Here is a 24,677-nt window from a genome sequence, read left to right as displayed (position 1 = left end):
TCCTAACACTTTATCACAAGCCCTTCACCTCTGGGTTGCGAGTTCGAAATCTACGTACGGCAGTTGCCAGGTACTGACTGTAGGCAAGTGTTTTTTCTCCTCTTCCTCCTCCAAAACCAGGCACGTCCTTAAATGATCCTGGCTGTTAATAGGACGTTAAACAAAACCAAACCAAACCAAAAGTAGTACACACAAGTAAATTGTCAATTTTTCGATACAATCTGTTCCCTTGCCAAGAAACATCAAATACAGAAAGGTCACATCCTTTAATTCAAAATGGTCACTTCACAGACATAATACAGTTACGTAGATGAACGAAGCAGATGAACTACGGACAATATCGCTGAACATTGTGTGTGAATTGTCCCCTCGGTCAATCGTTTACAAGTACGTTCGCCGAATGATTCGGTTGTTAATCTAAAAGGATCTCGAGGTGGCATTCAGATGGATCTGAACGAAATAATCTCATAAGAAATTAAATCAGCTTAGCACAGTTTAAAACGTCTGACGAGTGAAAATCATATGTATGTGGTCTAATATCAGACATATAATATATGTCCCTGCTAAAATGGACCATGGTTTTGGAATTGGTGCTTTTTAAAACGCAGAGGCGGGGAAATGTTAAACAAGAGGTCTATAGGCCTAACGTTCACGTGATTGGTCATTATTGCTCTACATCTAAAAACAAGAGGTCTATAGGCCTAACGTTCACGTGATTGGTCATTATTGCTCTACATATAAAACAAGAGGTCTATAGGCCTAACGTTCACGTGATTGGTCATTATTGCTCTACATCTAAAACAAGAGGTCTATAGGCCTACAATGTAACTATCACGTGATTGGTCATTATTGCTCTACATCTAAAACAAGACACATACCATGAAGAATTGGATTTCATTTCACTTAGAAGATATATTTCGATATATTTACAGTCTTGACAAAGAAGATACTCTAGGCATTTAGATACAATCCCTTTTATCCTTGTTTCTATTGATATTCCCTTGACACCCATCCTCTACAAACCGCACAGCTTTATATCCCCAAAAGTTTTATGTGTAATCAATTTGCATATATCATAACATTGAAGACTTCATTAGAATGTAAAGGTCACGTGAGACCACAGTTCAAATGGTTTGCAATGTACGGCCATCTTGTAAATTCAACGAACTTTTAAGATAGTGAGCAACTCTTGTTGTGACATTCACACCATGTCTCATAACAATGAAACTGTTGACATTCGAGCTATGGTTAGAACATACTTTAAAGATGGCGGCCATCTTGTATTTTCTTACTTAAAACATAGAAATGTCAGGACCTTTTACTGGTCTTTCCAAACAAGTTTATTCTATACCTATTTAGTATTGATATAAATGAGATAATCAAATCACAATACTGATGACCATCCTGTTTTACCATGCATTATTGTTATTTATTTGTTAATGCTCATTCTCTGCACTGTACTGTTTACGAGAAAAAAACAATTATCATTGAGAATAGTTTACGAACGACGGACGATGCCCATAACAATAGCTCGCACGAGCCTACGGCTCAGGTCAACTAACAAAAGACAACAATCTTCGACTTTTATGCCATTTATTCGGACACTGAAAAAATGTTTCAAAATAAATATTGCTGTCGAACTGATACATTACAAACGGCATTACAACATTTCACTGCTTTGGAACATATACGAAATCTATAATATGAATTTGAGTTCCTCGATCAAAATTTTACAGTACCAAATGAAAAAGAATTATGACGAAAGTAGAACGATAGCCATTATTAAGATTGAAAACTAATGAAAGTCATTATCACATTATCACTATTGATGCCATATCTTGATAAGTGCGACAATACCACTTCTGTAGTTCCCGAAGTTGAATGATGATGGTTATTACCGATATGAGATTGTGCATTGTCGCCAAGCTTCCCAGAGTTATCGTTCCTTTGACCAGAAACTTTAAAAACATTTTCAAACTCATCGTTTGTAGTCTCAAAACCACAGCAGTGCCATTTGATTAAGATAACCTTCCATGAAGTCTTTCTATCGTAGGCTGGACAAAACTGCAGCCGGCATTCATATTGAGTATAATATATTTAGAAGAATGTTTTGTCTGTGTAACTGATAATTTGCTTGGATTCTAACGACAATTATACAATTGTAAAATTGTAAAATAACAACGGTGTAGACCATAGACGAAGTAGACTATTAGATTATTAGACCCTTAAATGTTATATACAAACAATGGCTCTATACATAACTGGCCAAAGAAAGTTGAAATTCAGGGAACCACAATTTTACGATGACATTTTAACATCAAAATCAAGAAATGTAGATTTCACGGAGACACTTCACTGAATACCAATTAGCACAATATGTAATTGCCCTGTCACGTCACCAAGCGCCATTGTTACGTTACGCACACAACATTCACTGGATAATTAGTGCGACCATTCCAAGTCATTTAAGTGGTTCCGAATTCAAATTTTCGTCATTGTGTAGGTCATCTCGGCAACTTTTGGATCTACATGTACGTGAAGAGTCTAAAATAGAAAGTAAACAATTACATATTACATGTTATCAATATTACATGCTATACTCCATACGTTATATTACAGATTTAGAATGAAGGATTTCATTCGGAGACTGTAATTATAAACGACAATGGTATCGGAACGACACAGTTGAGTTTTTGTTGGAGAGGCAAGTGTGTAACGTACACACGTACGTAGTGTAACCACTGTGTAACGTTCGGTCTGTTGTCATCTTTACTGAAAACTGTAAGCATGTGATGCAATTGAGTCAATGGTTAGGATTTCTTTTGTGATATGTAGTGACTGCAGATTCACTATTTATAGTTCACCAGCTTAAACCTGTTTGAAGGGGATAACGCTAAGAAAGCGTTTCGGTTGCATTAAAACCTCGCAATTAAAAGTTGTAGTAACTCACGATTTGAATGTAGAAAAGGGTCATTATTAAAATATCCAGCGACACTTGAGAATCTATACTGTATGTAATTTAAATGATGGCGAGATGAATTTCATTTTATTCTCATATGCCCATGTTATTCGGATATTCGTAAGAAATATTCGAAAAATTTCTATTTAAAAAAAACAAGTATATTTAAATTGGTACAGTTATTTAACGGACAAAATACCAGAGAATTAGAACAATTGGCCAAATATATCAAAGTGGCAAATGTCAAACGAATTTCTTTTACATAGTTATGCTCTCCGAGTATATTGTCTCTGGCACGGATTTATTTTTGTTTTTTTTCATGTTGTCAATGTTATGTACATTTGTATATTGCGTGTGTGTAGGATAGTGGTGAGTCGGAAGACTCAAAGTTAATAAAGAACTTGAAGTTGGAGAAACGAGCGCCTTGTACGTTGTTTAGAAAAAAGAGTTCCCTATCTTTTTATCTACTTTATATTTGACTAGATTAAGTTTATCACAGCATCGCTACGTATTGTAAGTGCGATTTGATTGTAATGATTAATATTGTGTTAGAAAGATTGTATTATAAATGTGATTTATTACAGGAGTGGGGGTAGCCCGAGTTTCCTCTGGCCCTGACACCATGTCTGCCTACACCAGGAACTTGAGCTAGAGTGGGGGTTAGAGATATGGGCTATGATAGTATGAAACACTTTATGTTGAAGATTTAAACAATTCTCGTAAAAAGACTTGCACATTTATGTGATTATTGTCTCGTTGTGATTAATTGGTTTAATTATATTTATACAATCTTCATTTTGAAGGAAAAAATGAGAATAACAATACCCTTAATTGTTAAGCGGTGGATCAGAAGTTTTCACATTTAGGTTTAGCAATTAATGATTAGCTTTGGTAATAACAGAATAAACTAGCTTAACATCTTCCAACAAGATAACATCTGTGATTTGTTTATAGTAAAACGTACACAATCCAAAGTGTTTCCATCTCCGGTCACACGGCGGGTTATCGTGATGGGAATACCGGTTTTCTGTGAAGTGGAATGCTCTATCAAAGCATCGCCCTCTAGATGTGATGTAGTCTGAAATTAAATCACAACAGCTTGTAGTGCTTGTAAATAGATAGACGAATCAATAAAATAAATAAAATGTCAGGCGTTCTATAGTTTGAAATTAATGCAGAATAATTTAAAACACATTTTTAAAAGATTAACGGATGAAATAAGATAAAGTATGATAAAATAGCAGACAACATAAAAAAACGATATTTCTTCTTTCACATCGAGACTTAAAATGTGCTCTACAATACATGTACATCATATTAAGGATCGCGGGGTTTTCTGACAACCCTTTTGACTATGACTAACCTTCAACGAAACTCCGTCTAGACCTACTCCGTCAATTTCTTCTCCAAGTTTGTAAACATATTCCCGTAACCCTAGTCCTTCTATTCCGGCTAAGGCTGTCCACGTATCACCGTCTTTCTTGTACTCCAACGTTCCCGCACACGTCTTGAATACTTCACGGGCTTTGGGGTCAAGTTCTAAAAAATATAAACATGATATGCTTAATTATTGTATATGGTTCTGGTAACCTGTAAGGGACAAAAATATCACATCCTAGCTTCCTCGATGGTAGGTCTACATTACGATAATACGAGGGACAAAAATATCACATCCTGGCTCCCTCGATGGAAGGTCTACATTAATATTACGATAATACGGCGGCGAGAGAACGCGACGGTAAACGCTAGAATACGAGAACAGCAACACTGTCTACATTAAATACAATTACTCACCGCTGAATTCTCGCGTTGTCGCAGTAATATTCTCGCGTTCAATATAGTCACATGACCTCAGGTTATCGATGGTACTTTATTTTTGAATGATCATAAACGACCACCGTGGTTACAAGTAGCTGTTGCGTGCTGACGTTTAAAATGCATATTATTCAAGTAATATTCCAAGGGTTTAATTGTCGCTGTCATGACCTCATTTTACACAGAACAGTTGTCAGATTTAGTTCTTTGTCAATATTTAGAGATAAGAGCTGAAGGCAAGGCTGCAACGAGAAATGTAAACATAGACAACTGTTGTATTTCCTGTGCGATATCAAAGTTCGGCCTTTTTAATCACTGTCGTCTAGGATTTATTAATGAATTAATGCAAACATATCGGAGCCTTTGTTTAGTTCTAATATAATCAAACAATGGCTGAATTTCGATTCAACATTTCAGATATCACTGGGGAAATAGAAAACACTTTCGTAACACCTGGGCCAATATTTATGAAACGTTCTCATGCCCAAGTAAACAGGTTGGACTCCGGTTCAAATAATTTTGACGAACGATGTTTGATTTCACATCTCTTTTAATGATTTGAAGGAAATTTTGAAAGGCTTCAAGCGAAATATTATTTTTAATGTTTAGGTTTTTCATTCATTTTTCTCTAATTTTAGTGAGTTTAAGGAAAGTTGAATTGAGCACAGAAATCATGTTTAAGCACGAGAATGGTTTCATTAAGACGGGTCCGGGACAGTTTAAATAGTAGGATAGGCATTTACGTTGTGTCCTGGTTCATTAATGGGCAAGGAAGACGTCCAATGACTGTTATGGGCTGCCGTAGATTGTTGAGGTATAATATAGCGATACCAGACACCGCCGTCCACATAAAACAGATTTGATACGAATACGTTCGAGCAATCAAAGATATTTAAGGAGTTTATATATATGTTCTCTTTTAGAGGAGTGGATGTGGGTGGAACGGAAGCCACTGAAGTGGCGTACCAAATTATCTTACGTTCTTTAAGCTGAACTGTTCAGTTTTGCTGTAAATATGAATTTGGCCATGGAAATAATAGGAACGCCACAATACCGTGACGTCGTGACGTAGATATGATTTTGGTTTCACTTTAAATCATTAATATTCTTGTTTATCTATTCAAGAATCTCGATCTGGTTTGTGAAATCTTGAATAAATTATCCTTATAAACCCTTAAGACATAAAGTCATTGTTTTTTCTCATCCGCATTGCCATTGCCTTCAAGTTCCCATCGGAGTATAAGTAGAATTGTGAAAGTGGATATAAGAGAGACTTCGTATTGTAAATGTGATTCGAATGTAAGTCTAATTACATTAGTACATGTATATATAGAGACTTCGTATTGTAAATGTGATTCGAATGTAAGTCTAATTACATTAGTGTATATAGAGACTACGTATTGTAAATGTGATTCGAATGTAAGTCTAATTACATTAGTACATGTATATATAGAGACTTCGTATTGTAAATGTAATTCGAATGTAAGTCTAATTACATTAGTACATGTATATACAGTGTATAGAGACTATGTATTGTAAATGTAATTCGAATGTAAGTCTAATTACATTAGTGTATATATAGAGACTACGTATTGTAAATGTGATTCGAATGTAAGTCTAATTACATTAGTGTATATATAGAGACTACGTATTGTAAATGTGATTCGAATGTAAGTCTAATTTCATTAGTGTATATATAGAGACTTCGTATTGTAAATGTGATTCGAATGTAAGTCTAATTACATTAGTACATGTATATATAGAGACTTCGTATTGTAAATGTGATTCGAATGTAAGTCTAATTACATTAGTACATGTATATATAGAGACTACGTATTGTAAATGTAATTCGAATGTAAGTCTAATTACATTAGTATATATAGAGACTATGTATTGTAAATGTAATTCGAATGTAAGTCTAATTACATTAGTACATGTATATATAGAGACTACGTATTGTAAATGTAATTCGAATGTAAGTCTATTTACATAAGTGTATATATAGAGACTACGTATTGTAAATGTGATTCGAATGTAAGTCTGTTTACATAAGTGTATATATAGAGACTACGTATTGTAAATGTGATTCGAATGTAAGTCTAATTACATAAGTGTATATATAGAGACTACGTATTGTAAATGTAATTCGAATGTAAGTCTAATTACATTAGTATATATAGAGACTACGTATTGTAAATGTGATTCGAATGTAAGTCTAATTTCATTAGTGTATATATAGAGACTTCGTATTGTAAATGTGATTCGAATGTAAGTCTAATTACATTAGTGTATATATAGAGACTTCGTATTGTAAATGTAATTCGAATGTAATTCTAATTACATTAGTACATGTATATACAGTGTATAGAGACTATGTATTGTAAATGTAATTCGAATGTAAGTCTAATTACATTAGTGTATATATAGAGACTACGTATTGTAAATGTGATTCGAATGTAAGTCTAATTACATTAGTGTATATATAGAGACTACGTATTGTAAATGTGATTCGAATGTAAGTCTAATTTCATTAGTGTATATATAGAGACTTCGTATTGTAAATGTGATTCGAATGTAAGTCTAATTACATTAGTACATGTATATATAGAGACTTCGTATTGTAAATGTGATTCGAATGTAAGTCTAATTACATTAGTACATGTATATATAGAGACTACGTATTGTAAATGTAATTCGAATGTAAGTCTAATTACATTAGTATATATAGAGACTATGTATTGTAAATGTAATTCGAATGTAAGTCTAATTACATTAGTACATGTATATATAGAGACTACGTATTGTAAATGTAATTCGAATGTAAGTCTATTTACATAAGTGTATATATAGAGACTACGTATTGTAAATGTGATTCGAATGTAAGTCTGTTTACATAAGTGTATATATAGAGACTACGTATTGTAAATGTGATTCGAATGTAAGTCTAATTACATAAGTGTATATATAGAGACTACGTATTGTAAATGTAATTCGAATGTAAGTCTAATTACATTAGTATATATAGAGACTTTGTATTGTAAATGTGATTCGAATGTAAGTCTAATTACATTAGTATATATAGAGACTTTGTATTGTAAATGTGATTCGAATGTAAGTCTAATTACATTAGTACATGTATATATAGAGACTACGTACTGTAAATGTGATTCGAATGTAAGTCTAATTACATTAGTGTATATATATAGACTTCGTATTGTAAATGTAATTCGAATGTAAGTCTAATTACATTAGTATATATAGAGACTTCGTATTGTAAATGTAATTCGAATGTAAGTCTAATTACATAAGTGTATATATAGAGACTACGTATTGTAAATGTAATTCGAATGTAAGTCTAATTACATTAGTACATGTATATATAGAGACTTCGTATTGTAAATGTGATTCGAATGTAAGTCTAATTACATTAGTATATATAGAGACTACGTATTGTAAATGTGATTCGAATGTAAGTCTAATTACATTAGTACATGTATATATAGAGACTTCGTATTGTAAATGTGATTCGAATGTAAGTCTAATTACATTAGTACATGTATATATAGAGACTACGTATTGTAAATGTAATTCGAATGTAAGTCTAATTACATTAGTGTATATATAGAGACTACGTATTGTAAATGTGATTCGAATGTAAGTCTAATTACATTAGTATATATAGAGACTACGTATTGTAAATGTTATTCGAATGTAAGTCTAATTACATTAGTATATATAGAGACTACGTATTGTAAATGTGATTCGAATGTAAGTCTAATTACATTAGTGTATATATAGAGACTTCTATTGTAAATGTGATTCGAATGTAAGTCTAATTACATTAATGTATTAGAAAGACAACGTTTTGTTAATTTGATTTACTTAAAAGTGTTTTGTTTAAAAAATAAAATCACTACAGTATGCACAACTTGCTTATGAATAATTATTTACATAATTTCGTTTGTAAAGTTACAACACACATTTATATAATTACTGTCTAATTGTATGTAAAACTGTGTTTATTATGTTTACACAATCTTCATACTGGGAGACAACCTACTTTAGGTACCCTTCAGAATCGGAGTTTTTCTTTTGTGTCTTCTATGTAAGAGATAGTATTGAGTACAATATGAATTTTTTTATCCATAAACGCAGCGACATGAGAAATAAATCAGTCCAGTTCCAATATAGATTGGAGACCATTAAAAACACAAGAAAAGAGACCAAGAGTTCTGGAGAGATAAGCGTCTTCTGCTTCACCGATGACACCCGCCATACAAATCTAGGTCACGATGACACCCGTCATACAAATCTAGGTCACGATGACACCCGTCATACAAATGTTGGTCACGATGACACCCGTCATACAAATCTAGGTCACGATGACACCCGCCATACAAATGAAGGTCACGATGACACCCGTCATACAAATCTAGGTCACGACGACTCCCGCCATACAAATCTAGGTCACGATGACACCCGCCATACAAATGTAGGTCACCATGACACCCGCCATACAAATCCAAGTCACGATGACACGCGCCATACAAATCCAAGTCACGATGACACCCGCCATACAAATCCAAGTCACGATGACACCCGCCATACAAATCTAGGTCACGATGACACCCGCCATACAAATCTAGGTCACGATGATACCCGCCATACAAATCTAGGTCAACTGATTTACGTCTGGTTAAGATTTCATTAGGAGGTAAACGGCTAGAAACTTATGATGGATGCCTTGTCGGATAGCATCATGAATAATTATTTAGAGACCTGTAGCCAGATGAAGTAGGTTCAGAGCAGCGTATGCAATATGTTATACCCAAAGTCTAAAAAGGAAGTATTTTAATGAGGGGTGTTTGTGGGGGCTGCGAATGGTAGGAGGATTTTTTTTTTTATAGAAATAATGAAACAGCTGCTCAGGGTAGTAGGGGAGAGTGAACACTAAATCATCACACTATCCTACTTGTGTGTAACTGGTTAAATATATACAAAAATGTGATTCTGCCCTAAATATTTATCTGATCGCATCAGAGTTTTGCTAAATGTACCACAGTCGTTTACTGTGTTAGTAGTACACATCCGCTTGTCGGTTTATAGCCATAAACATTTTTTATGAGAAGTTTATCAGATTTGCGAACCTTCCTTAACATTTATTGACGAAATAGACAATAAACACAACACCTCCACGATTTATATTGATAGAATGTATAATAATCAGGGGAAACTAAGGTACAAATATACCTGTAGTGGTTGTTTCGTAATATGAAGTAGCCGTTTCGTTTAATGAAGTGGTCGTTTCGTTTAATGAAGTAGCCGTTTCGTTTGATGAAGTGGCCGTTTCGTTTTATGAAGTAGCCGTTTCGTTTAATGAAGTGGTCGTTTCGTTTGATGAAGTAGTCGTTTCGTTTGATGAAGTGGCCGTTTCGTTTGATGAAGTGGTCGTTTCGTTTGATGAAGTGGCCGTTTCGTTTGATGAAGTGGTCGTTTCGTTAAATGAAGTGGTCGTTTCGTTTTATGAAGTGGCCGTTTCGTTTTATGAAGTGGCCGTTTCGTTAAATGAAGTGGTCGTTTCGTTAAATGAAGTGGTCGTTTTGTTTTATGAAGTGGCCGTTTCGTTATATGAAAATGACCTTTCTATTATATGAAGTGGTCGTTTCTTAATATAAAGTGGCAGTTTCTTGATATGAAGTTTTCCGTTTCATTATATGAAGTGGTCTTTTCATTATACATTGTATTAAGTTATTGTTTCGTTATAGGAAGAGGTCGTATTTGAAGTGACCGTTACATTATATGAAGTGACCGTTACGTTATATGAAGTGACCGTTACATTATTTGAAGTGACCGTTACATTATATGAAGTGACCGTTACATTATTTGAAGTGACCGTTACATTATATGAAGTGACCGTTACATTATTTGAAGTGACCGTTACATTATTTGAAGTGACCGTTACATTATATGAAGTGACCGTTACATTATTTGAAGTGACTGTTACATTATATGAAGTGACCGTTACCCATTCGCGTTATATAAGGTGTTTGTTTATTTGAAGCGGTTGATTTGTAATTCGATATGCTTTTTTTTTTATAATTCTTTGTGATAAAATTGCGGCCAGTCCATAACTGAACATGTACGCGTCTTTTCAAGATGGCGGACAAAGACGATCACAAAAAGAAGGTGTTCACTTTAAGGTACAGAATCGCTTCTTTACAAGTACACACTGACCAAAACAAGAACAAAGTCTAACTTAGAAATAGTCTTATTTTATATTATAGCATTCATCGGATGCTGTTTAGTTCATAAACAACTGCGAATCCTCCGCAAAGTTGGTCGAAGTGTAAAACTCGTCATGGAGGCGTGATTCGTTTTGTTCATACTGAATGATCAAAACAGCCTGATGTTAAATTATCTTCATTGTCAGAAACACGCCCCAGTGACATCCGCTTTTAACAAATCTGATGTTTATGCTCATAGCTCTTTTATATTTTTAAAAAAAATTGTCTAACTAGGGTTCGATGACAGTGCCAGATTGTAACATCTCGGAACATTCCGGCAGTCCTTGTGTCCTGAGGAGTGCCGGAATTTCCCCGAGATGTTGCAATTGCACCCGGACATGGCGAATACCTATTGTTAATTACACCCACTACTTAACACAAGTATTATAGATAGATGACTAATAACGTAAGTGAACAAAGATGGAAATGGTCCATCAAACGAATAAATACGACTCAGCAGTCACGCGATCACGCGATATAGCCATAGACGTATGGTATTACAAGCATATGATGTCTGCTGCAGACACGCGATGTAAAATATATACATAAGTACATCTGAGCAATGCTAGCTAAATAGAGGTGGGGGCGTTTCGTATCATGGTTGACAAAACAGTATTAGAGAACATTAAGTAGATACCGTTCAGTATATCTACTAATCCGAAGATTTCTGATTTTTTATCGGCCTTTTAAACAATTGATGTCTTTCGTTTAGCGTTTTCAGCCTACTATCGAATATCAGCATGCATAAAAAATAGGTAATCCATTTAAACCGACCATCTCGGAATCATCGGAAACAATTTTCATCATGAGGAATTGCCTTGGAAATGGCACGGAATGGCAGAAGTTCTGATGTCAGTCGACCCATATCGGATTTTTTTTAAAGGCCGATAAAATTACAGAAACCCTCGGATTATGCCCACAAACGTACTCTAAGTGGATTGTGTAGGAGGAGTTCCAGCAATGCGGAAATCGTGCTCTATTAACAAGCATAACATTGTAATATTGCACATCGTTGAATCAAACATATTACTCGTTTTCATGGTAAAAATTTCTTATAAAATTGATCATGGAATGTCTGAAACATGACAGTTAAATGCAAGATGAGAAAGGCTTTATGTAAATGACCTTATACCTTGATCGAGGGCGTTTTGGAAGCAGGCCTAAATCTAAACTAAATTTGCTGAAAGGTTCGTGAAATATGTCAAGTGATCAAGTGTGACGGTATCAATTTACTTTTCAAGTGTGATCTTTTTGACAGATAAGCACAAGAATATATATCTTATACACAAGGTTCTTTTGGCCATTCGGTGGGTTTTTCGTAAAAAAACCCAGCATATTTGAAATTGAAGGTAATGTGCACTTGAAATGGAGAAAAGATGCAACTTATTCCTGATAAGGCGTTACCAGAATGTTAAATGTGATTCAAAAATTACATGGGGAAATTAAAACGGTAATCTATTCTATGTGAGCCTGCATTGAACAAACTTCTGTGATGGAAACGGGCCGGTCTGTGCTGTCGTGGTTGTGTCCTTTGGCAAGACACAGTACCCTTAATTATTACGCTGGATAGCCTGCGACGGGCCTCCTGTTTGTTGTTCTGTGAGGAACTTACTAACTACTACAAGGAAACCGCCTCAAAATGACCCTGGCTGATCACGGGGCGATAAACCGTACACCTTCATTCAAGGTTACAGAGGTCAAACAAACAGCCCTACTTCGATTTAATGATATACAAAAATGTGTGATAAATTGGGCTGGTGGGGAAATATTGAAGGTCAGTGCCTTTCATATCATTTAATGGTCTTGTTAAAAATCAGTTTCATAATGATCAGAAGCTGCAATATGTTCCTTCAGACAGACACTGTGCTAAATTCTGTACCAAAACCCTTTGTGATATTTTAAATCGTCAAAGAAACTCAATGCACCGTTAAAATGGTTTACTCTCCTGAGACTGATAATAATTGTTACGTGATAGTTTATAAGTGTTACGTTATCTTTTTAAACGTTAATAGTCTCTCATAACTCATAGAAAGACTATTGTGATGAAATATTTTGTTATTTTACATTTATAGCACTGTTTTAGTTTAATTACGCAAAAGTGAGAATTTAATGTGTATTTCCAACCAATTTCTACAATCAAGTGTGCAGAATTTCATAGTGCACATCTGGTTGTGTACATGTTCCCTAAGCATTACACAAGAGACAATAGTTTCCGGCACGTGGATCTAATTATGTTTCATTACTCCATCGTTACCGCTTCCTACCAGTAATGAGTTAAGGATAGAATACAAAATAACGGCGCCTCCATTCTAACATCTGAATTGACGTCATGGTAGCCTCTACTGTAACATGGGTACAGTCAAGTTAGCTCCAATTAAAGCAAAGCCTAAGTATGGCGCTTTGATCAATGTATACTGGGAATCTGATATGCCAAAAGGTTAATATTTCTCAGGGTATAATATAACTGTTCTGTAAGTGGAGTGTTCACCCAATGAGATTTAACTGTAGTGTTTTCTATGTCGAGATCTGACTACATACATCACGGCAATGTTTTAACATCACTAGATTCCATTCACGTAAATCAAGCACTCCCTTCCCTTGGTTTTAAGCTTTCAAGAAGTATTGTCATCATATTGCGACTTTTTGGTTTTTAGTTTAGTAAGAGCAAGAAAGGGGAATGATTCACTTCATATGATATTTAAAGAAGACATACATACTATTATTTTTAGCATTTAAACATATTACATCCTCCTCCCCAGCAGAGTTGAACAGACTCGAGTTTGAGAGCTCCAGGAATTATCAGTCCCTGAGACAATTTGTCATTTTATCAAAATAGTAACGTTTTTACGTCCGAGTTAATTTCCGTGAATTTCGGAATAAATTTTCAATGAAGACACGTGACCACAGAGACATTGCACGAATTCTCGGTCCACAAACAGTACGAATTCTCAAACCACCAACAGTACGAATTATTAACCCACCAACAGTACGAATTATTAACCCACCAACAGTACGAATTATTAACCCACCAACAGTACGAATTATTAACCCACCAACAGTACGAATTATTAACCCACCAACAGTACGAATTATTAACCCACCAACAGTACGAATTATTAACCCACCAACAGTACGAATTATTAACCCACCAACAGTACGAATTATTAACCCACCAACAGTACGAATTATTAACCCACCAACAGTACGAATTCTTAACCCACCAACAATACGAATTATTAACCCACCAACAATACGAATTATTAACCCACCAACAGTACGAATTATTAACCCACCAACAGTACGAATTCTCAAACCACCAACAGTACGAATTATTAACCCACCAACAGTACGAATTCTCAAACCACCAACAGTACGAATTATTAACCCACCAACAGTACGAATTATTAACCCACCAACAGTACGAATTATTAACCCACCAACAGTACGAATTATTAACCCACCAACAGTACGAATTATTAACCCACCAACAGTACGAATTATTAACCCACCAACAGTACGAATTATTAACCCACCAACAATACGAATTCTCAACCCACCAACAATACGAATTCTCAACCCACCAACAGTACGAATTCTCAACCCACCAACAGTACGAATTATCAACCCACCAACAATATTTTATTGTGATGCTATGATACCAGTGTATGGACAGTGGTTTTGGAATTCATTCCTGTGTTGAACAGATCTAGACAAGCACCTGTTTGGCTATAATAGGAAATAAAAACACTTCACTGTCTTTACACATGCTCTATAGATATTTGTATATCATTTATTTGATATGATAATTGACTATATGTTACAAACAATACCGAATTAGACCTGTACAGAGACTTTGCTTTATTTTATCATTTTTACTTTCGTTGGACTACCTTTACAAACCAAATCTGTGAATAAATTTCGGTGGCGAAGAGGAGAATGGCCTGAATTGGAGGGATTAAATAGACTAAGATTACAGTATCTATGTGGAATAGTATTGTTGTTTATTAAAATCCGAGTTGAGTATCAACAGCTGGCGGTATAGACACTGCGGGATAGCCGACTTACAACCATTCTACATCTACAGGAGAAAATAGCCGAGGACTCGCCACGATACTAATGAGTACTTCGAATAAATGTGTGTTCACATAAAGAAACCAGACATCGCAGATGATACAAATCCCCTCGCGTGCCACGTAGACCTACTGAAATAGCCTGCAATTGTTCTAATAAGCCATGCTGCTTACTCGTTAGAGGTATTCTCATAAAGACATGTATATGAAGTTCAATCAAAGTCCGTTAAGAAATGGAGTCGCTAGAACGATGAAAATAATTTTCTATCGATAACAGTGACCTTGTCCTTGACCTGTTCACCTACATCACGGGATCATTTGGAGTATTTTCATACTTGACCTATATATTAAGAAATTTAATTAATGCAGCATTAAATAATGAAGTCGCTAGAGCTAAAGATTTTCTATAAATAGTAACGGACCTTATCCTTGACATGGGCACCCTGAAACATGAATATGTTCAGGATATTTTCATACTTGACCAACATTTAAAGTTTCATCGAAGTCGCTAGAGCGCTGGCATAGAGTGAAACAATTGTACTTCTCACACATACAAAAGGACCGTTATATCCCGTCCCGGACTTCGATGCGAGGGGGTTAGAAATAGATATCTAAATTGAATGACATCGTTTTGAAAAGGCTAATTCCATCTTTGCTGTTTTTAGTGAAAATTAAACAACTGCGTAGTGTTAAACATATCTATACTAAAAGGGTAACCGAAAAGTCGGCAATTTAGACTAAATCCTTGATTATACCTTTAAACTTGACAAAGTTTTGCCCATAAGGCTTCCTTTCTAAGGTACACTAATCAAAGTCACTGATACACTAACATAATCTGCCCATGCCGACTGTTCAAAGAATAGCAACAAAACACGATATTCGAGCCCAGTCTGAAGAATCAGTTTAAAATTTCTGTGAGCAACTCTTCAGACACAATTCCAATATGTTAAAGGCAAGAATTAACCATAACAATACCGCGACTTTCGGAAGTTGAAAGGGGTCGTGCCATTTCACTTCCTATGCAAAGTGACTCGCAAGATCAGGTCGCAAATCCATTTGGAGTCCATCCATCGGTCATTTATCGTCTCATCCGCAGACTTCATGCCACAGGAAGGGTTGCAGATCGTCCTCGACCCGATCAGCCTCGTGTCACGACGCATCGGCAAGATCGGGCAATGCGACTTTCGCACCTATTGCGCAACCGCTTTTTTACAGCCACGGAAAGGACAAGGAACACAATATGACCTCATCACACAAAAGATACAAACGTTGCGTAAACGATTTCACGTATTCGGTCATATCGTGGCGGCCATATCTCTGTCCACATTAACAGCGCGGCGACGCGCTATACGAATGCAATGGCTGAGTGTGAACATCGCTTCGCAATGCAACGTTAGAGAAGTTTATCGAGCAGACGGCCGACGTCGTGTATAAAGAGATCAAGTTCTAACGTCGAGTGTTGTAGCTCTAATCCAGCGTCGTCGACTGACGTTCCGGGAGGACAACGCCAGTAAACAATATCCCACACCAGACTAGCTTCCATACAGTCCTGAACTCTCCCCGATAGAACCAATCAATGGCACTTGACGAGGAATGAAACCGTACACCAATGAGAAATGTCAATACCCTGATTAATTCCGTGCATACAAGAGTCCATGCAACCACTGCAGCTCATGGGAGACGTACACGATATTGGATCTAGAGCGCAATCTAGAACCATATTAATATTAATTTTGGACCAAACTATAATACGAGGAGGCTACTAAACGTACATGGTTGAAATTTTCACAAACGACAGAGTGGTTATCTATCTTTCAATTACACTGGTATTACATTCTCTATAACATTTCTTATTGCCCGTAGTAAACCGGCTGTTTCTAATTGTCTTTCTTTTTCCTTTCAGTATATATCAAACCGTTTGTTGACACAGTGTAACATTATAGACAGTAGCTACAGTATTACACCTGTTTCCTTGATCTTAACTCTGCACAGACATTGTTCCGCTAATATCTGATGTGGCGTTTGTGCGATTCTGTGATATTACAGGTGGTAGAAATTTAACTTTGTTTACCGAAAATTGCATGCCTTTTCATTCATCCAAATAGTCGCAAAGTTCAGAGTGTACACGTGCTGGACGTTCATTTGAAATCCAATATTGAAATTTGTGATGGAATTATAAGGCTATCTACTAATTTCAGATACATTGTATTTCTTTTGATATTCTTTTAGTTTCCTCCATCGCCTCCAAAAGGTATCCACGCTTTTGGCCCTTCAGCGTTATTATAGTTCAAGAAGATTGAAACAGCTGTATGATGTCCCTAGCATCACTGACGAATCAAAGAAGGTTGAAACAGCTGTATTATGTCCCCAGCGTCAATGACGGGGCCTAGAAGGTTGAAATAGCTGTATGATGTCCCTAGCTTCATTGACGAGCCCTAGAAGTTTGAAACAGCTGTATGATGTCCCTAGCATCACCGACGAGTCATAGAAGGTTGAAACAGCTGTATGATGTCCCTAGCATCACCGACAAGTCATAGAAGGTTGAAACAACTGTATGATGTCCCTAACATCATTGACGAGCCCTAGAAGGTTGAAACAGCTGTGTGATGTCCCTAATGTAACTGGCGAGTCCTCGAAGGTTGAAACATCTGTATGATGTCCCTAGCATCATTGGCGAGTCCTAGAAGGCTGAAACAGCTGTATGATGTCCCTAACGTAACTGGCGAGTCCTAGAAGGTTGAAACAGCTGTATGATGTCCCCAGCATCATTGACGAGCCCTAGAAGGTTGAAACAGCTGTGTGATGTCCCTAATGTAACTGGCGAGTCCTGAAAGGTTGAAAAGACTGTATGATGTCCCTAACAGCACTGGCGAGTCCTAGAAGGTTGAAACAGCCGTGCGATGCAGTTTTATTTAATTCCTACTCTTCTATACCTCAAATTGAAGGGTGCTGATATCTTCGATCTTACATTCCTTATGGTGTTTTCTACATAATATATCGATTGGTGCATGTATGTATTGATCAATACAAACCGTTTCCTCATACGAACTTTATTCTTGGCATCAATCCAAACAATATACAATGTACATGTAACATCAAACTGATATTTTGTATTGTTTACAATTATATCTTGTACGCTCATCAAACTATAATTTGAATCTGTAATAAGCTAATCATAAATATTCCAACACATTTTTACCACAGATATAATTCAAAATAATAGGCTATCGTGGGGTTATTTTTTTCTTTCTGGGTCAAAGGAACGTGTCACGCCCCAGTGGTCTTTCCCATCATTAGCAAATATATAATATTATTTTTTCATAATGTTCTAATGTTGTCCTTACTACTGATAGAATATTCAGCTTGAGGTTTACGGCTTGCTCTTCTTCATGGCAATAACATTAAACCAATGGAGGTAATCAAAATATACGTTCTTTTACGCAAGGCATTTCGTTTATCATTAAATGTAACCTGTCTTGGTGTGACTTTGATTTGATACCACGGATCATTGCCATACATTACTACAATATGGTATTAGAAACTTATTTTGTAATATTTATTAAGTCTCTGAATCGATGACTTAAGTACACGTACACAACTGCGTTCATTTGTCGATAACTTGAGTGTAGAACGTGACCCGGTCTGCCGGGTTTGAATATGTAAATATTGGGGAACTTTCCCCCGCAAACGCCACACCTTATCTCCATAACACTAAGACACGTGTACTTAATAATAAATAAAACAATACGATTAAATAGGTGGGAATAAAAGAACTTGCAAGCGGGAACTTCTTCTACTGTTGTCACGGAGAAAGTGGGCGGGGTTTAGATGTCTGTCAACGACTTTTGCAAATGCCAGTGTTATGCATGGGTAAAAGGATGTCACAATAATCTTGAGCTCATATCACACAGGGTAAATATTTATATCTGAGTTTTTGAAAGCTGCTCTTGTTAAAAGAAACTATTGTTAATATAAGTATTAACGTTTTATTTTATTTTGTTTATGATATCATAAACCCAGTGAAGCACGGGGCGGCTACTACTGGATTTATGACCTCATAAACTAAGCAAAATGAAAAGTTTATCCTTGAATAATAACTTTTGAAGATACACAAGTTGATAATTTTCGGTTTGACCTTTGACACTGTTCATAGTGCATAGCGGTTGGTTGATGACGCCGTTGTAAACATTTCTTGCTTATAGCAAAGGGAGAACTAAACTGGACGCCTGTCTCTAGAATATTAAAACATAAAAAGTAAAATTGACCTATATGATTTTGGTCCCCAGGGTATGTCTGATCGCAAGTTTCAAACCAGAGGAGGATAGGCTTATATCAAACTTTAGTGAGCAATTCTTAACAGAGAACTTTGGGGACGGTGGCCAGTCTAGGGGAGGGCCAAAGTGAAATAACTACATAGATACATCCAGTCTAGGGGAGGGCCAAAGTGGAATAACTACATAGATACATCCAGTCTAGGGGAGGGCCAAAGTGGAATAACTACATAGATACATCCAGTCTAGGGGAGGGCCAAAAGTGGAATAACTACATAGATACATCAAGTCTAGGGGAGGGCCAAAGTGGAATAACTACATAGATACATCCAGTCTAGGGAAGGGCCAAAGTGAAATAACTACATAGATACATCCAGTTTTTCCCCCAAATAAGCAAAAAGGTAAGTATGTGTAGAAAAATTGGAAAAGGCAGAAAAAGCAATGGAATCAAACCTAAAATCAATGAGAGTCGTCTGCCAGCCATTTTATTACCCATACCACAAACAGAATCGATGCTCAAGAACTAGAACCCAAGAGAACTGTTTATGTAATACTAGTTTAGAATCTGTCTGGTACTTTCTGAGAAGTACAAAATGAAGTGATGTCAATCATTGCCGAACGGACGAGCAACCTTTCCAATACACAACACGTCCGTTACATAGATGGAAGGACGAATAAAAGCTCTTTCACAGAAAATGGTATTTTATTTATTTATCTTTTAATTTACTTATTTCTTATCAGAAAAAAAAGAAAAACTCGACTACGGATATTTGATCATTTGGTTAGAAAACACGTGGTCCAAATGTACATGGATTTGAAACCTAACCGGGACGGCTTTACCCCACTTCTCATTGATGGAGACATATTTCAGATAGTTTTGCTCTAGATAGCCAAGTCTAGACAACAACTCTGAATAAACAGTGGGTCATTATTCCTGAGCAAAGTCAATTAACAGCCGACCAATCATCATTGGTCCGAGAAAGGTTATATGAAAACAGCTATTTACTAGGTGATTGCGTAATTTCTCTTATCTTTAAACCAGCAGACGATTTTGTGAAAATGCGCAAACGGAACGTATAAAATAGATAACCCATGACCAGCACGTGAAACAGGAACTTGAGGGCTGGGGTTCGTTTAATTAGTTTATCTTTCAAGCATTGAATAGCATGCTTTATTTTAAAATTAACGGATTTAATACACACAAGCCCTCGCATGTGCGCGCACGTACATATATGTATATAATACTTTACAAAACAGGTCCTGAATATTTCATTGAAATTGATCAATACGAATTACGAGTGCATTAGCCTGATGGTTTTCATTCCACTCGAATAACAATGTGGCATGATTTGAACCCCATCCCGAACGCGATCGTTGGGTTAACAGAGCTCGTCATTTGATCGACGGCAGTCTGTATGATATAGACAATGGGTAATGAGTGTCTTATCCCCTGTTACATGAACGCATTAGGGTGAAATAGCGTATGCTAAAACTAGGTCATCCGGTCATATTTATAGCCTTTTAGAGCAAGACAAAAATCGACTCTGATGTTTCCGGTTTGAAGCACTGTCCCAAAGGATGACTGACATGATCCAGGATAAGATATTTAAACCCAAGGGTTAATTCTTAATCATAGGAACGTGTCAAGCCCCTGCGAGCAAAACAGTACTCTTTGCAAGCACTTGTTGCCTCATACTAATTGAAGGACATTTATAAAAGTTTTTAACAGAAAATGTCGTCGGTAATGTTCATTTCATATGGATTTGTCACGAATTCCCACTCATCGCCCCGTATTATGACGTGACAGGTCCCCGTGGTTCATTTTGTTGTCACGGGTTTTTCATAAATAGGCGGAAACATGAAGAGGCGATAATTGATAGTTGGTCATGGCTGTGTTCCATTTGGTTTACACTAGAAAGTTGCATTAGTGGTTTTTATCAATTTAAGTGAGCCTGTCGTAATAGAGTTTTGGACGTAGTATAGAGCGTTTCGTATTTCAGCCACTTTACCAATGTTTTTGAACGGATGCCAAACATGTACACATGGGACGCTGGTTAAAAAACCGGATTATGGAAAATCCTAATATCATCGCCTGCGAAATACCCAGACAACATTCCACAGTCCACTTAAAACACAGGGACACGTCTAGCCTTGCCAGATAAAATAGCCAGAAATAAGGTATTTCTAAATGATTTTACCATATAAGACTAGACATGTCCCTGTGCATAGTCACTTCTGTGAAACGATAGATGAAATTGATTGCGTGACATGATCACTGCGGAGGAAAGACCCATGTGACAAAGCATTTGTTAATGCCAGCAGAAATAGATGACGTCACAGATTACCATATTATTTGAAATTGATTTAAATAATACATTTTTGTTTTAAACACCTGTTTCATTAATTTATTTATTTGGACTTTCTTGTAAAAAAAAACCCAACTTAAATATACAAAATATACTGTTCATACATTTTAAAGTTTAAATCGCCTTATGAAAAACAAAAACATTGTACTGGTTATTGACATGTCACTCGAAACTGAAGAGGCGGATACTAATTGAAGCAACTCCGGCCTTGCATACCAGTCTGGAAACAGAATCCTTCACACTCACCATATCTTTGACGAAGTGTAAGACCAAATTTTAACAGGTTTCGGTGGCTTCATGTACCTGCTATAACGCCATACAGGATTCGCGTGTAATCTGAGGCCCAGGGATCTGAGAATTAGTTACAGTCTACGTGTATTTGGGCCTTGACTATTGTGTATAGCACAATTTTCCTAGATAACACAGTTCCTTAACATTTTCTACTTTGAATAGCTGAATTAATTAAGAAACAGATTGGTTATTCCAGTAATAACGTTGATGTACTTTTTCCTTAAATTTCTATAACTATTACATTCAAGAATAAAATGATATTCATCTCCAATTTGTTGTATAGTATTACACATATTACAAAATCGTCTTATTCTTGGAGTATTATTATATCTACCAGCTTCAATGGCTAAACAATGCGCAGATAGACGTATCTTAGTAAGACCAATTCTAAATATTTTAAGAATATATTTGGTAATATAAAAAGGTAGTGCGACCATGTCCACAAGATGTTTATTTATATGCCATTTTGAATATGACTTTATTAAATGGTGTAGGTTTTGCTGAGCTTGGTCAAAAATTGTCTGCTTCAACTGGCAAAATATTGTCGATATAGCTTGCATACATTTGCTGGTTTTCCCACGCATATCGTAAACCAAGCATACACACTAGGGACGGCTAATGTAACAAATTCTCATGTCCCTGTGATCTGAGGCGGCCGTGTGTGCATGCAGCTGTGACATCCATTGTAACAGGTAAGCTAAGAAGATGTTTTGTTTCCTGTCATCTCCATAACAGTTTTGTATCGTAATTAAGAAAATCGTACATACGCAGACAAAAGACCACATAATACACGTATACTTCCACGGCCCATACAGTATCAAAGCGATCGCGTGTGTGGTAAAAACTCAGTACAAGGCTGAGGTATTATCACGTTGTCTGCAAGGATAACGAAAGCCCTAAATGGGCCCCAACCGCCGTGGACATCATCTTATGAGCTGAGTACTGTATAACCCCAAATAAATCCAATCCACGACAATCAGATATACGGTATATGTAAGGTCTTAATTGTCAGGATAAACACTCATTTCCTTTGTCGACACTTTACACTATAACCTTCATCACATTAGCATTCCTGCGCCGTATTCATTTAAACATGTTAATATTTAGAAAAATAAAAAAAAAAGTAACAAAACAAATGTAAAGTAAATCGCCGAATACTTACCCATAGCTATCATTGCAGCGTCGAAATTTTTGTAGGAATCGATATCGGCTTTCCATTTTGCAAGAAATTTGTCCACCATGATTTTGTATTTATTCTCACTATCGTAATATCTAGGATAAAGAATGTTCAACACTGACCGTTCCAGCGGCTTATGTGACGCTCATCTGGTAAGACTGTGAGCCTACCGCCGTATTATACTGGGATCGTCATTAAAATATGCGTGGCTTCAGGGCTGTTCTACGGTAGCCCAGTGGCGTTATACACATGGCTAGTACACAACTGATGCTAAAATTCGTCTGACACTGTTCATTCACAAAATGACTAGCCTGAAGGAATGCTAACGTCAATATCTTGGTGTAAAAAGCTTTACTAGGAATTCATGACAATCGTACGAAGAAAGTGTATTAGAAACTTGACCGCCTTTTAAATATGCCCGGAAAATATTGACATATTCAAGCTAACAAAGCTTTCCACATCACAGTTCTTATTAGTAATAAATAGCGTCCGACACTTTAACGCGCAAAAGGTCCATTTTTCATCTCTCCCTACTTAAAATTATCCTAATAAAAACAATATTACAATGTTAACGCCACTGAAAGTATGCAGCAAACATATGCACGATGCATTTCCCCATGATAATCAACTTATTATTAATTAATCATTCGATTTTTTTTATATTTTAGACAGCTGGTCAAGAACTAAAGACATATACTAAGTTGGGACTGCAGATTTAATTCATTTTAACTTAAGCATCTGAATTCCATAGAATTTATTGTTAGTATTATTATTATTTATGAGAAGTGGCCATCACTCTAGTTTTTAAACGTGACTCTACAGAGGCCACGTGATGGTATGGATAGTTTAATACATGTAATCATATACGAATATATGCGTCCTCAGTCTTGGATGTTTACAGTTGATCTTATATTTTTACAGCTGAAAGTTTGCATCACTAATTCTTCGAAAGTATTTAATTGATGTTCCTTAGTTCATATATAGCTGTACAGGTTCATTTTAGAGACGATTGGCCTGTTAAACGATAGTCCGGTCTGTAAGCGAAAATAGTACAAATATTCCGGAAAAGAAAGCGTGGATTCCAGGACGGATTCGTTATTATAACTATCCCTTTTGTTTTTATTCCCTGGTGTATAAGACATCGTGTGCAGACGTAAACATATTTTATGGCTTGCGCATTGTCTGTGCCGCAGCTCCGGGCTGTAGTACCTGTTCAATGTATCTATTTACACCGGTATTTCTGGTAAAAAACTCAGGCCCTCAATTGCTTTCTTTTACAAACACATATTTTACTTAACATCAGTTTGTATGTGGGTGATGGCATGTATACATTCCCCTTGATAAGTCACACATGCACCTCAGCATCCGGGTTCTCTCTGTATGCAGCTCTTACGAAATACATCGCCGCTGTCACGACACGTGTATTTCACATCCGGTTCATTTT

At 36.2% G+C, this 24,677-nt stretch overlaps 1 protein-coding gene and 1 long non-coding RNA gene across 2 annotated transcripts; one reads left to right on the top strand and one right to left on the bottom strand.

The window, feature by feature from the left end:
* Positions 1–241: 241 nt before the first annotated feature.
* Positions 242–1,977, top strand: LOC117335729. Its single transcript, XR_004534483.1, has 2 exons — positions 242–632; positions 692–1,977. It is a non-coding gene; the product is annotated as an uncharacterized LOC117335729 (long non-coding RNA).
* Positions 1,577–23,431, bottom strand: LOC117335728 (sodium/calcium exchanger regulatory protein 1-like). The gene is made up of 4 exons (XM_033895904.1): positions 23,219–23,431; positions 4,323–4,498; positions 3,924–4,037; positions 1,577–2,544 (listed from the first exon to the last, which is right to left on the bottom strand). Exons 1-4 carry the CDS (start codon positions 23,295–23,297, stop codon positions 2,482–2,484), a joined length of 432 nt encoding a protein of 143 aa, XP_033751795.1. The 5' UTR covers positions 23,298–23,431; the 3' UTR covers positions 1,577–2,481.
* Between the last annotated feature and the right edge of the window lie 1,246 nt (positions 23,432–24,677).

This window comes from Pecten maximus, chromosome 10 (genome assembly GCF_902652985.1).
Source record: "Pecten maximus chromosome 10, xPecMax1.1, whole genome shotgun sequence".
Lineage (NCBI taxonomy): Eukaryota > Metazoa > Mollusca > Bivalvia > Pectinida > Pectinidae > Pecten > Pecten maximus.
This window is presented reverse-complemented; position numbering and strand designations above follow the sequence as displayed.